We start from the raw sequence: 16021 nt of genomic DNA, 5'->3' as shown, positions 1-16021 counted from the left end.
TGTCAATGAGCGAGCTGTGTGGAAAGCGACCCCCGCTGCCGCTGGGGTGGAGAAAGACCCGACAACCTGGAGAATAATCTCTCTCTGTCCCCCCCCCCTCTCTATATATTTAAGGCTTTGACACAGATACGTTGGGTCTTATCTATGTTGTGTGTCTCTCTCTGTGTGTCTCTGTGTGTGTCTTTCTCTCTGTGTGTCTTTGTGTGTGTCTCGCTCTCTCTCTGTGTGTCTATGTTGTGTGTCTCTCTCTCTGTGTGTCTCTGTGTTGTCTCTCTCTGCTTGCGTGTCTGTCTTTGTGTTTATGTTGTGTGTCTTTCTCTCTGTGTGTCTTTGTGTGTGTCTCTCTCTGTGTGTCTTTGTGTGTGTCTCTCTCTGTGTGTCTCTGTGTTGTCTCTCTCTGCTTGCGTGACTGTCTTTGTGTTTATGTTGTGTGTCTCTCTCTGTGTGTCTTTGTGTGTGTCTCTCTCTGCTTGCGTGACTGTCTTTGTGTTTATGTTGTGTGTCTCTCTCTGTGTGTCTCTGTGTGTCTTTCTCTCTGTGTGTCTTTGTGTGTGTCTCTCTCTGTGTGTCTCTGTGTTGTCTCTCTCTGCTTGCGTGTCTGTCTTTATGTCTATGTTGTGTGTCTCTCTCTGTGTGTCTCTGTGTTGTCTCTCTCTGCTTGCGTGTCTGTCTTTATGTCTATGTTGTGTGTCTCTCTCTGTGTGTCTCTGTGTGTGTCTCTCTCTGTGTGTCTCTGTGTGTGTCTCTCTCTGCTTGCGTGTCTGTCTTTATGTTTATGTTGTGTGTCTCTCTCTGTGTGTCTCTGTGTGTGTCTCTCTCTGTGTGTCTCTGTGTTGTCTCTCTCTGCTTGCGCGTCTGTCTTTGCGTCTATGTTGTGTGTCTCTCTCTGTGTGTCTCTGTGTGTGTCTCTCTCTGTGTGTCTCTGTGTTGTCTCTCTCTGCTTGCGTGTCTGTCTTTATGTTTATGTTGTGTGTCTCTCTCTGTGTGTCTCTGTGTTGTCTCTCTCTGCTTGCGCGTCTGTCTTTGCGTCTATGTTGTGTGTCTCTCTCTCTCTGTGTGTCTCTGTGTGTCCATGTTGTGTGTGTCTCTCTCTGTGTGTCTCTGTGTGTCCATGTTGTGTGTGACTCTCTCTGTGTGTCTCTGTGTTGTCTCTCTCTCTCTCTGTGTCTTTGTGTGTGTCTCTCTCTCTGTGTCTTTGTGTTGTCTCTCTCTGTTTGCGTGTCTGTCTTTGCGTCTATGTTGTGTGTGTCTCTCTCTCTCTGTGTCTCTGTGTGTCTATGGTGTGTGTCTCTCTCTGTGTGTCTCTGTGTGTCTTTCTCTCTGTGTGTCTTTGTGTGTGTCTCTCTCTGTGTGTCTCTGTGTTGTCTCTCTCTGCTTGCGTGTCTGTCTTTGCGTCTCCGTGTCTGTGTTTTGTCTCTCTCTCTCTCTCTCAAATTTAGCAATCTTTGTAAGAGCGTAATCAACCAGGTGAGGTGCTGACTGTTGTGTTAGCCGACTCTCTGTGTTGTATTGCATTGCATTTCTAAGTTCACTAGGTTTGTTAAATACATGATGACGATTGCTTGTGTTGCAATCGAAACGTCGTATTCTACTATTTAATTTATTTTCTTCCTACGTATTTGTATTTTACCAGGTAAGGCACCACTAAGTTATATAGCTCTTTTTCTAGAAGGGACTTGGCTATCACAAATGACAGCCCAACGAAGTGGCTTATCATGTGGAAATTCATCGCAGCCCAATACTCTAAGCGCACGTTTCTAAATGTAGTCCGGACTTCCGCTGGCAACCTAAAGAAACTTCAAAGACTACAAAACAACCTCCTGCCACGCGTCGTCATTGCCCACACTCATCCCCGTCTCGACTCACAAGCTTGTCTCCGTGCTCTCAAATGGCTACCCATCGCCAGTAGGGTCACATACAAGACCGCCTGCCTCTGCCACCATGCCTTCACATCCGCCTGCCCGCCGTACCTCTCTTCATTATTGACAACTTGCAGCGCAGCACACGGCAGATGCCTGCGCAGCGCCACTCACGACCTTCTCTTGATACCAAGATCCAGGATGGTCATCATGTCTATGTGCCGCTTCTCGGTGGCAGCCCCAACAGTCTGGAACGATATCCCTCTGCACATTCGCAGCATCACCTCAATCGCCTCCTTCAAGAGAGACTTAAGAACTCACCTCTACAACCACGTGCTTTCGAGCGACTCTGAGCTTGCCTCCGCGCCTCTGAGTTGCGGCCACTACGTCTGCAAATTTGCGCGCGTTACAAATTGAACTATTATTATTATTATCATGTGGAAATTCATCGCAGCCCAATACTCTAAGCGCACACTTCTAAATGTGGAGGGGAAGACCGCCGCTGAGCCCAGACACAAATCCACACGACCACGGGGAGAACGTGCAAACTCCAAATATACAGGCGTCAGGGTTGGGATCGAACCCACAACCTCCTGTATACCAGGGAAGGAAATTAACGTCTCTCCCGTGCCAGCTTGCTGCATTCCAGCCACCCGGCGCACACACACGCACACACAAACTACACAAAGCTTGCGCACAGACACAACACACACAACACACCTCATTGTGTATAGGGGGTTGCATCTAGGCCCCGGAGTTCAGTCTGTGAGAACAGCGGATGGGTGGAATTGCGGGAGCACATTCATTATCGCTGCCTTTCGCAGATATCATCAGACGCATATCTAATCTGCTCCTCTCGCGAGAAGAAAAGCCAGCGGGTAATGTCAATGCCTCTGCGAGTATAATGTGGAATCCTAGACTAAAAATAAATAACAATGATATTCATCTTCTTGGTTCTTTCGGTAAAGTCACGTAGAAGGGAAATAATAAAATAATAAAAATAAAACATAATAAAATAATTCTCACGACGTTTCGGCCACAACGCAAGCAGCCGTCCTCAGGTGAAGAACAGGTCTGTCGGAAAGACAGCATCTGAATGAGTTGTGGCCGAAACGTCGTGAGAATTGTATTTTATTATGTTCAATTTGTATTATTTTATTATATCCCTTCTACGTGACTTTACCGAAAGAACCAAGAAGATGAATCCCTGCAGTCGCGAAAGCATTAAATCGAAATTTAACAATGATATTATTTTTAAAGTTCGGCTTCCTCACTCGCTGCGTATACATTTCGGCACGCTTTGCAGAATCCCAGACGGTGGCATTTAGAAGTGGCAACAACAAAAGCCACCAGAAACAAGAAAGCACAACGGCACGTGGAGAGGGTTTCATTCATAGCGTGCACGGTGCAGGATGCAATGACTGAAAATGACACCCAGCCAGCGTGCAGCCTAACGGCTATTCAAAAATATACCAGGGTCATAGAGGTTTTGTTGGGGGTGGGGGATTAGATCGTGTAAGTATATAAATGTGTTGTTAAAAACCCGCCGCCAGCTGACACGGCCAACTAGTAAGGGTTGTCACGTAAACAGAACGTGGCCAATTCGTCACTAGTACAGCACTAGTGTGTAGTGTATAGTGTAGTATACTAGTACATCACTAGTGTATAGTGTAGTGTATAGTGTAGAGTTGTGTAGTGTATAGTAATGTAGTGTATAGTAGTGTAGTGTATAGTGTAGTGTATAGTTGTGTAGTGTATAGTAGTGTAGTGTATAGTGTATTGTATAGTAGTGTATAGTGTAGTGTATAGTGTAGTCTATAGTGTAGTGTATAGTGTAGTGTATAGTAGTGTAGTGTATAGTGTAGTGTATAGTAGTGTAGTGTATAGTAGTGTAGTGTGTAGTGTATTGTACAGTAGTGTAGTGTATAGTAGTGTAGTGTGTAGTGTATTGTACAGTAGTGTATAGTGTAGTGTATAGTGTAGTGTATAGTTCAGTATACTAGTACAGCACGCCGGTGTGTTGGAGAGCCAAGCCACAACATTTACAATCTGATTACGACGATCTAACCCAAAAATGAAACCCTCTATTATGGATTGATATTGGTCGCGAAAGCCTACGTGATACAGCAGGTTCTCTGATTGGTGGAAAGAGGCCTCCACAGGGATTGGTCAGGAGGCAGGGCTTTTGAAGTGATTGGATGAGAAGGTGTGAACGAGAATGGGCGGGGCACAGAGCGGAACCCAGAGGCGACGGTTGGGATCCGTTAGAAGGCGAAGGACGGCGATTGGCTAAGGGAAAATACGGGGAGGGAGGGGGGGGTTGCTTCAAAAAAATGTTAACACTTCGGAGAATCTGCAACAATAACCACAAGACATGTGCTGCCTGCGGGCTCCTGATGGCGAACAAGTGGGAGACTAATAATATGGGTTTTCCCCTTTTTTCTGGCAACAAAACTGAAACCTTTTAACGAGGATTCATGTCTGCATTAACCACAATGCTTGCAGTCAAAATGCAATAATGATGTAGATGCTCATCCCGAGCCCTCATTACTTTGATGGTGGCATTGTCGTTGAGCTGTGCGCCTTTTGGCGTCCTCTGATCGAGCACCAATTGGGTCGAGGCCCAAAAGAAAGCCGTTCCTTGGTGTGGACCAATCAGTTTCAAGGACAATGCATATATTATTATCAGAGTGTGTTTTTTGTTTGCATTTTGACTGCAAGTATTGTGGTTAATGCAGACATGAATCCTCGTAAAAAGGTTTCAGTTTTGTTGCCAGAAAAAAGGGGGAAAATCCTATTATTATATTTTGGTACTGACAAAGGAGGTCTAATGGTGTAAGTGGGAGACTATTTGACTTTTTGTAGCAACAGGAACACCTCGTACTTTCGTCTGGTTGGGGACCAGAGCATGGACGAATTTTCAAAAATGGAAGAATGTCACAGCAGAGCTTATATATTCTTAGTTCTTTCGGTAAAGTCACGTAAAAGGGAAATAATAAAATAAAATAAAACAATAAAAATTCTCACGACGTTTCGACTGCAACACAAGCAATCATCATCAAATTTTCTTGCTGTGGATTTCACACCTGATGATGATTGCTTGCGTTGCAGTCGAAACATCGTGAGAATTTTTATTGTTTTATATTATTTTATTATATCCCTTCTACGTGACTTTACCGAGAGAACCAAGAATATGAATCCCTGCAGTCACGAAAGCTTTAAATCAAAAAGCAGAGCTTGTTATCACCAAAATAACTGTGAATTGTTTACAGCATAATCGCAGAAATAAGTACAGGATTCAATCTGGATTTGAAGCTTTCGTGACTGCAGGAATCCATCCTCTTTGGTTCTTTCGGTAAAGTCACACGGGTAGAAAATACAATTTTAAAAAGTACATTATTAATAATATATGAATAAACACAAATTATAAGAGATGCTCACTGAACGACTTCTATTCAAAGGCTGAACGAAAAAGGGGACGCGTGGCGTGAACGCTGTGGAAGGTTTGCGGATGAAATCGGACGAAAGAGAAAAGCCGCGTTGACGAAATTTGAAATGTGGTTACGATTTGAAATAGGACATTTGAAACGTGGTTACAATTTGAAAACGGCCGAGAGAGCGAAGCGACGAAAGTCAAGTTGACGAAAGTCAAGGTATGGCTGTACAAAAGTTACATTCATACGATGTGGGTCTTTCGTTAAAGTCACGTAGGTAGAAAAATAATAGATCTCGACGTTTCCAGTGGCGATAAATACACACCCCGCATTAAGTACCCATTTGAGGCCGAGTCGACCTAGGGGAAGGCCCAATGACCGGTTCAGTGAATCGTCACCGGCGTTGTCCGTGAGCGGGAATCGAACTCGGGTCGCCGGGTTCGTAGCGCAGCGCGGCGCTGCGCGTGACACTACCGCTCCGCTCGAAGCACGGTTGACTACGTACGGTGCGAAGAAAGTTCCATCACAAACGCACGCTCGCTCGCTGGCTCTCACCTTCTCCCACACGCGCTCGTTGTTCAGGGCCATCACCGTCATGGACGGCTTCTCCAGGTATCCGTTGCTGTTGAAGGAGAGGTCCCTGCCTCTCCAAGTGATATTTCGCAGGCACCTACGGCAGAGGGCAGACGGAAGAGTTTGACGATGAGCGCCATGCAGGGCCGTTGAGGCAAGACGCTGGAGGCAGCCACACTGCTGCAATAATTATCGGAGCGAGTGTTCTTTGGGATTTTCGGTGAAGTCACGCCGAAAAAAATAAAATGATAGAATGCGACGTTTCGATTGCAACACAAGCAGTCGTTATCAGGTAGAACTAGATTTTTGAGAGAGAGACAAAACACAGACGCGGAGACACACAGACAGACACACAAGCAGAGAGAGACAACACAGAGACACACAGACAGACACACAAGCAGAGAGAGAACACAGAGACACACAGAACACAGAGAGAGACACACACAGAGACACAGAGAGAGACACAGAGAGAGACAAACACAGAGACACAGAGAGAGAGAGACACAACATAGACACAGAGAGAGACAACACAGAGACACACAGACAGACCGAAACGTCGTGAGAATTATTTTATTATGTTTTATTTTTATTATTTTATTATTTCCCTTCTACGTGACTTTACCGAAAGAACCAAGAAGATGAATCCCTGCAGTCACGAAAGCTTTAAATCAAAATAAAACAATAATAATAAAAAATGTAGATAGAACAATTAAAGAATAGCACGTTTTATTATTATGTTATTGTTATATCGACGTTACTTTGAATAGTGGTTTTTTTGCGACTTGGAGCGATATAAATGTTTACTATACAAAGGAGACGTATCGTCGGCCCATCTATTCGCGCGAATTTTTTTGTTTGTTTAAAAAGTCGACGGATCAATCGCACGCTCAATATTCATCACACGAGGAGCTCAACGGAGCCGCCTTCCGCGGTGACTTATCGTTGTTTATCTTAAACCCACAATCGCGTGACGCGTGGATTCGACCTTTCACACCTGCCGGTGGATTGCTCTGCATTAAAAGGTCATTATCTTTGATGACATCATTAGCATTAGGGCCCGGTGGGTGTGAGTTGTAGGTGGGGGGAGGGTCTTTTATCCGCCGGCAAAAGAGGTCCCTTGGGAATACGCAGCGCTGAAAATGTAGATCTCCGGTAAGAGTCGTTACGCCTTCGCTATTGAACGTACCGCAGTGAGCCCTCTTGGGATTGCGATTCGATTAAAGACGAGAGGCTCGATATGAATGCCCATTTGAGGGGTGTAGGGTGGGTGGTGGTGGGGGGCGTGATGATGATAGATACAAAGAAGACAGCGATTTAAACGAAACTATATTTTTAAACGAAACTGTGTTTGTTTGACTAACACTGGTCAACACACTTTTTCTGGCAGAAGGTATTCCAACGGTTTTAAGGTAATTCCAAATCTGGTATCAGTTCTTGTCTATCACATCAGGTTTTTGAGATATCAAATATTGTATTTTCAATAAAAACTGCAGAAGAAAAATATTAAATAAATGTGGATATCTGCATAAAATTATATTATAAACACACTATCCTAAAAATACAGCACCATATTTTAACACTAAAGCAGTCACTGACTCGCAACAACTCGCAATCATAAGTGACAGAGTTTATCTCGGGTAAAATCAATGAAAATGGGGTATGCCGATAGCATAAAAATGAGATGTGATAGAGCAAATCTGAGATCAGATTTGGAATCAGCACCCTGAAATTAGTCTAAAACAGCTGCAAAAGTCCAGGCCAGAAAAAAATGATTCTTGTTGTTGACCAGTGTAATTAAAGGCCTCACTGAGCTACTCAGCTCTTTTTGCAGAAGCAACTCTGGCCATCACAGATGATAGCTCAACGAAGCGGGCTTAGAGTCATCGCGTGGGCATCCATAGCAGCAGTCAAATGAACTCGAGACGCGTGTTTCCGAATGTGGAGGGAATACTCAGAGGACCCGGAGAAAAAAATCGACGCGACCACGGGGGGACGGTGGGGGGGGGAGAGACACGCAAACTCCAAATACACAGCAGGCGTCGTCAGGGTTGGGATCGTACCATACGACCTCTTGTACACCAGGCGAGGTAGTCAATATCTCTTAACCACCGCGATGATGATGATGAGAGAGAGACACGCAAAACTCCAAATATACAGCAGGCATCAGGGTCGGGATCGAACCCACGACTTCCCGCATACCAGGTGAGGTAGTTAACATCTCCTAGCCACCGTAGCAATGATGAGAGACACGCAAACTCCAAATATATAACAGGCGTCGTCAGAGTTTGGATCGAACCAACGACCTCCTGCATACCAAGTGATGTAGTCAACATCTCCTAGCTATCGTGATGATGATGATGATGATAGAGAGACACGCAAATTCCAAATATACAGCAGGCGTCGTCTGGGTCGGGATCGAACCCACCACCTCCTCCATACCAGGCGAGGTAGTTAACATCTCCTAGCTATCGTGATGATGATGAGAGAGAGACACGCAAACTCCAAATACACAGCAGGCGTCGTCAGGGTTGGGATCGAACCATACGACCTCCTGCATACCAGGCGAGGTAGTTAACATCTCCTAGCTATCGTGATGATGAGAGAAACACGCAAACTCCAAATATACAAAAGGCGTCGTCACGAGTTTGGATCGAACCAACGACCTCCTGCATACCAGGCGAGGTAGTCAACATCTCCTAGCTATCGTGATGATGATGATAGAGAGACACGCTAAGTCTAAACATACAACAGGCATCGTCAGAGTTGGGATCGAACCCACGACCTCCTGCATACGAGAAGAGATAGTCAACATCTCCTAGACGCCGCCACATTCGGTGCAAGCGATCAGCAGGCGCGCTGGGCTCGAAATCCCAAAGGTCATCGGGTCACGGTACGAAGTTGCGTTGCGATCAAAGGGACTCGCCCCGATTGAACACCGGGAGAAACTTTTCAGAACCCATGCGCACGCATGGTTTTTCTTTCCTCACCACCCCCCCCCCCCATCTCTGTCTCCCCCCCCTCATCCCCCACCACCCCCCGCCCCGCGACGTTGAAACGCCGTGAAAGTTCCGAGCGAAAAACATCATTTTCTCTCTCTTTCTGTAGCGTAACGAACTTGCAATCGTGGCGTTTCGGCCTTTCATGCGAGCGATGTAACACAACACACACACGCACCAAAAAAAAATATATAAAAAATATAAATACGGAAATAAATTCGTTCCCCACCCCCCCCCCCCCCATTTTTCTCGCGGCACCAAGAAGCGTGGAAATTATGAAGGCTCGATAACAAAGAGGGCCACGCGGACACGCCACATTAGCGGCGGCGTGTCAACACAAACCCCGGCGTCTCCGGCGGTTGTGCCCTGAATTGTAATGAAATGTTAAACACTGGCCGAGTGTTAGATAACGCAAAACAAGACAAAGACCCCCCCCCCCACACCCCTGTAGCCTGCAACAGACTGTAGGGGCAAGTGCTGTTAAGCGAGCAGTACATATGAAGGCCGGCACGGCACACGAGGGGGTGGGTGGCCAACACCACGCCCGGCCGCCTTTATCTCCCCAGTGGCGATGTTTACTACACACCGCGCCAGGTTACTCGTTTGTGGCGGAGCCGACCTAGGGGAGGCCCAGGACCGGTTCAGATAATCGTCACTGGTGTTGGCCGTGAGCGGGAATCGAACCCGGATCGCCGGGTTCGTAGCACAGCGCGCTAACCGCTACACTACCGCTCCCCACTAATACACACACAGACACACGCACACAGACACACGCACACAGACACACGCACACAGACACACGCACACAAAGACACACACACAGACACAGGCACACAGACACACGCACACAGACACACGCACACAAAGACACACACACAGACACAGGCACACAGACACACACAGACACACGCACACAGACACACGCACACAGACACACGCACACAAAGACACACACACAGACACACGCACACAGACACACACAGACACACGCACACAGACACACGCACACAGACACACGCACACAAAGACACACACACAGACACACAGACACATGCACACAGACACACACACAGACACACGCACAGACAGACACAAAGACACACACACAGACACACAGACACACGCACACAGACACACGCACACAAAGACACACACACAGACACACAGACACATGCACACAGACACACACACAGACACACGCACAGACAGACACAAAGACACACACACAGACACACAGACACACGCACACAGACACACGCACACACAGACACACGCACACAGACACACAGACACACGCACACAGACACACACAGACACACACAGACACACGCACACAAAGACGCACACAGACACACAGACACACGCACACAGACACACACAGACACGCACACAGACACACGCACACAGACACACGCACACAAAGACACACACACAGACACACAGACACACGCACACAGACACACACACAGACACACGCACACACAGACACACACACAGACACAAAGACACACACACAGACACACACAGACACACGCACACAGACACACGCACACAGACACACGCACACACAGACACACACAGACACAAAGACACACACACAGACACACACAGACACACAGACACACGCGCACACAGACACACACACAGACACAAAGACACACACACAGACACACACAGACACACAGACACTGACACACACACAGACACACGCACACACAGACACACACACAAAGACACACACACAGCCAAACACAGACTCACGCACACACAGACGCACACACAGACACAAAGACACACACACAGACACACACAGACACACGCACACACAGACACACACACAGACACAAAGACACACACACAGACACACACAGACACACGCACACACAGACGCACACACAGACACAAAGACACACACACAGACACACGCACACAGACACACGCACACACAGACACACGCACACAGACACACAGACACACGCACACAGACACACACAGACACACGCACACACAGACACACACACAGACACAAAGACACACACACAGACACACACAGACACACACAAACACACGCACACAAAGACGCACACAGACACACAGACACACGCACACAGACACACACAGACACGCACACAGACACACGCACACAGACACACGCACACAAAGACACACACACAGACACACACGCACACAGACACAGACACACACAGACACACGCACAGACACACACACAGACACAAAGACACACACACAGACACACACAGACACACACACAGACACAAAGATACACACACAGACACACACAGACACACGCACACAGACACACGCACACAGACACACGCACACAAAGACACACACACAGACACACGCACACAGACACACACAGACACACGCACACAGACACACGCACACAGACACACGCACACAAAGACACACACACAGACACACAGACACATGCACACAGACACACACACAGACACACGCACAGACAGACACAAAGACACACACACAGACACACAGACACACGCACACAGACACACGCACACAAAGACACACACACAGACACACAGACACATGCACACAGACACACACACAGACACACGCACAGACAGACACAAAGACACACACACAGACACACAGACACACGCACACAGACACACGCACACACAGACACACGCACACAGACACACAGACACACGCACACAGACACACACAGACACACGCACACACAGACACACACACAGACACAAAGACACACACACAGACACACACAGACACACACAGACACACGCACACAAAGACGCACACAGACACACAGACACACGCACACAGACACACACAGACACGCACACAGACACACGCACACAGACACACGCACACAAAGACACACACACAGACACACAGACACACGCACACAGACACACACACAGACACACGCACACACAGACACACACACAGACACAAAGACACACACACAGACACACACAGACACACGCACACAGACACACGCACACAGACACACGCACACACAGACACACACAGACACAAAGACACACACACAGACACACACAGACACACAGACACACGCGCACACAGACACACACACAGACACAAAGACACACACACAGACACACACAGACACACAGACACTGACACACACACAGACACACGCACACACAGACACACACACAAAGACACACACACAGCCAAACACAGACTCACGCACACACAGACGCACACACAGACACAAAGACACACACACAGACACACACAGACACACGCACACACAGACACACACACAGACACAAAGACACACACACAGACACACACAGACACACGCACACACAGACGCACACACAGACACAAAGACACACACACAGACACACGCACACAGACACACGCACACACAGACACACGCACACAGACACACAGACACACGCACACAGACACACACAGACACACGCACACACAGACACACACACAGACACAAAGACACACACACAGACACACACAGACACACACAAACACACGCACACAAAGACGCACACAGACACACAGACACACGCACACAGACACACACAGACACGCACACAGACACACGCACACAGACACACGCACACAAAGACACACACACAGACACACACGCACACAGACACAGACACACACAGACACACGCACAGACACACACACAGACACAAAGACACACACACAGACACACACAGACACACACACAGACACAAAGATACACACACAGACACACACAGACACACGCACACAGACACACACACTCCTGCTCATCATGCTCATCATCCTCATCATTATCCAGCCCAGTCCGATGGCGCTTCCGTTCGGGCGTATTCGAGGCTACGATGGAATGGGGCCCGTGGACACGGGAACTTGATTATTTCATCAGCCCAGACGAGGAAAGTCGACTTAAAGACTGCGGGAAGAAAATAACAATTGCAATGTGCGAGTAATGTTTTAGTTTTTCCGCGGATAATCGATTGTCCGTGGTCATCCGGGTTTTTCTCCCCCCCACTCACCCCCTCGACATTCAGAAACTTGCACGTAGATGATTTAGATTGGCTTTTTTTTGCTGCGATAAATGTGCACACGGTAAGCGACTTTGTCGAGCTGTCACTCAGGGTGGTGCGATGCTGCTGCTGCTGTCACCGTCCCCCCATCGCCCCTCCACACGCCCCCCCCCCCCCAACACCTTCCCCCCAAAGACTCCCTCCACCGACTGTCTCCCACCGCTCCCCCCACCTCCCACCGCCCCCCCAACCACCCCCCTCCCATTCCCCCCTCCCCTTCACCAACTCCCGCCCACCACACCCTCCCACCTTCCCCCCCACCGCCCTCTCCCGCCAGCCCCTCCCACCGCCCCCTCCCATCCCCCCCCTTCACAACCTCCCGCCCACCGCCCCCTCCCACCTTCCCCCCCACCGCCCCCTCCCGCCAGCCCCTCCCACCGCCCCCTCCCATTCCCCCCCTTCACAACCTCCCTCTCACCCTCCCCCTCCCACCGCCCCCTCTCACCCTCCCCCTCCCACCGCCCCCGCCCCCCCCCCCGCTGCGCACCTGTAGAAGGTGCTCCAGAGGGTGCTGTTGAAGGCGTTGGTGTTGTTGCAGTTGAGCTTTGACTCGGGGATGAAGCCGAACTCGACGAACATGTTGAAGGCGGCCGTGGCCACGACGGCCACCCCCTCCATGGCGCGATGCGCGAGCCCTCGGCGTTCGTCGTCGTACGAGATCGTCACCATGCCCGTCGGGAAGTGTCCGGGAGGCCGCCGCTCCGACTCGGACCAACGCAGGCCAGGCACGATCCACACGTAGCCGAAACCCGTGAGGCCCACGGTCTCGGCGACGCGGAACAAATACTCCGCCTCGGCCATCGAGCAGTAGAGGACGACCACCTGGGTCTGAATGCTGCGCAACTTCGCCTTGATCTGGTCGTCGCTGTCGCGGTCGAGCAGGTCGAGGGGGATGATGCGGTCGAGGTGCCAGCCGACGTAGCTGCTCTCCACCGTGATGTGCAAGTGGTAGATGAAGTCCTGGTAGCCCGTGTAGTGTGACGTGACCACCGAGAAGCTGTGCCAGTCGTACTCCTCCATGATGCGCATGATGACGCGCGACTGCTGCTGAACAGTGGCGCCGAACTGTAGGAAGATCGATTCTTCCTCCTGCCCAAGATGCGGGGGGGGTTGGGGGGGGGTGGGTGTCGGAGCAGAGGTCACGCGCGCGCGTGTGCGTGGGAGGGCGGAGGAGCGACGCTCACAACAACGAGCAGAGCGCCGGGTGGCTAAAGCACAGCAAGTTGGCACAGTAAGGGGGCACAGGTGGTGCAGCAGCCAGTCATCTCAGTCATCTCAGTCAGTCGACCCGTGGCACCTGCTGCGTCTGCCCCGTCACCTCCTGCCAGCGGGCGTTCGACACTTCACGTGGTAGCCTCAAGGTGCACATAGCCTGGCACAAGCGTCGTGGTGACGTCACCGCCACTCAGTGGCGAATGGCGGTTGTTGTTGGCGGGGGGGGGTGGAGCGGTGGGTGTAATGGTTAGCGCTACGCGGCGCTACGAACCTGTCGATCCGAGTTCAATTCCCGCTCACGGCCACCAACACCGGTGACATAGATGGACTCGTCCATCTGGCAAACTGCCAAATCGCTGTCCGTGGTGCTGACGTCAGGACAAACCGTCACTTTTTTCAAATTTTCTTGCCGTGGATTTCACACCTGATGACGATTGCTTGCGTTGCAGTCGAAACGTCGTGAGCATTTTTATTGTTTTATATTTAGATAATTTTATTATCTCCCTTCTACGTGACTTTGCCGAAAGAACCAAGAATATAATAACAACAACAACACAATGGGAACCTCATTTTCCAGAAAAAATATGATAATTGGTTTTTTTCCCTTCTATCTGGCAACAAAACTGACATGTTTGCATAGACCGCAATACCTGCAGTCATAATACAAACAAAAGACAAAACTCTGATAATGTATGTACTGTCCTTGAAGTTGATTGGTCCACACCCGAGACAGCTTTCCTTAGAGCCTAGTCTCACATGAGTTGGACCAGATGACGCCAAAAGGCGCACAACTCAAGGACAATGAACCATCAGAGTATGAGAGCTCGGGGCAAACATCTACACTATGGGAATCTCATTTACCAGAAAAAATATGATAATTGGTTTTTTACCCTTCTATCTGGCAACAGATAGAAGGGTAAAAACCCAACAACGACCTTTGCTAGAACGTACCTTCTTAGTCATGACCACGGCCGAACCTCCTCGGATGCCGATGATCGGGATGAGCGTCTGCGACGAGAGAAAGTCCAGGATCTGGGCGAGCGCCTCCCGCTCGGTCTCGTCGCCGAAAACGACGCCGTGGAGACGCACGCTCGACAGCACGTCGCAGATCTGGATGATCACGTCCCGCGGATTCGTTCCGTTCACCGTGCGCGTCACCGCCACGTTCACGTCCATGGGCATGTCGAGGAACTGCCCGCCGCTCAGCACGTGCTTAACGTCGAGTAGCTGCGAAGAGCGACCGGCGTAGATCACCGCGATGTTGAGCACCGGGTAGCCCTGCCGGGAGCCGCCCCCTCGTCCCCCGCCGTGAGCCCGAGGGGCCCCGCGAGGTTCGGCCGCGGCGGGGAGGGTCGCCACGGCTACGGCCCACGCGGCCACGGCCGCCGTGAGCATCGCGAGCGGCGAGCGGCGGGGGAAGAGGAGGACGAGGAGGAGGTGGTGGTGGAGGTGGCGGTGGTGGTGGCGGCGGTGGCGGCGGTGGCGTCGTAGCGATGGCTGCGCCTCGCTCGTCATCCTTTCAGCCGCGCATCATCGTCGATCGGCGAAGCAGCCGCGCGCCGAATTTTGGGGGGGTTTTGTGCGCGGTGGGGTGTGTGGTGGGGTGTGTGTGGGGTGTGGGGGGTGTGTGGTGGGGGGTGTGAGGGGTGTGTGGCGGGTGTGTGGGCGGTGTGTGGGGGGTGTGTGGGGGGTGTGTGTGGGGTGTGTGGGGGGTGTGGTGGGGGTGTGGGGGGGTGTGGGGGGAGTGGTGGGTGTGGTGGGGTGTGTGGGGGGTGTGGGGGAGTTGTGGTGTGTGGGGGTGTGTGGGGGGTGTGGGGGGTGTAGTGGGGGGTGTAGGGGAGTGGTGGGTGTGG

General features: G+C 50.3%; 1 protein-coding gene across 1 annotated transcript in view; it reads right to left on the bottom strand.

Annotated features, from left to right (window-relative positions):
- The window catches only part of LOC144950441 (glutamate receptor ionotropic, NMDA 2C-like), a 79707-nt gene extending 63955 nt beyond the window's left edge, over nt 1-15752 (bottom strand). The window contains exons 1-3 of the mRNA XM_078880551.1: nt 15120-15752; nt 13441-14042; nt 5849-5963 (exon numbers count right to left, since the gene is read on the bottom strand). Coding sequence (XP_078736677.1) covers nt 5849-5963; nt 13441-14042; nt 15120-15683 — 1281 coding nt within the window. The 5' untranslated portion in view covers nt 15684-15752. The remainder of the gene's footprint in view (nt 1-5848; nt 5964-13440; nt 14043-15119) is intronic.
- Nucleotides 15753-16021: the final 269 nt, after the last annotated feature.

This window comes from Lampetra fluviatilis, chromosome 58, assembly GCF_964198595.1.
Source record: "Lampetra fluviatilis chromosome 58, kcLamFluv1.1, whole genome shotgun sequence".
Taxonomy (NCBI): Eukaryota; Metazoa; Chordata; class Hyperoartia; order Petromyzontiformes; family Petromyzontidae; genus Lampetra; species Lampetra fluviatilis.
This window is presented reverse-complemented; position numbering and strand designations above follow the sequence as displayed.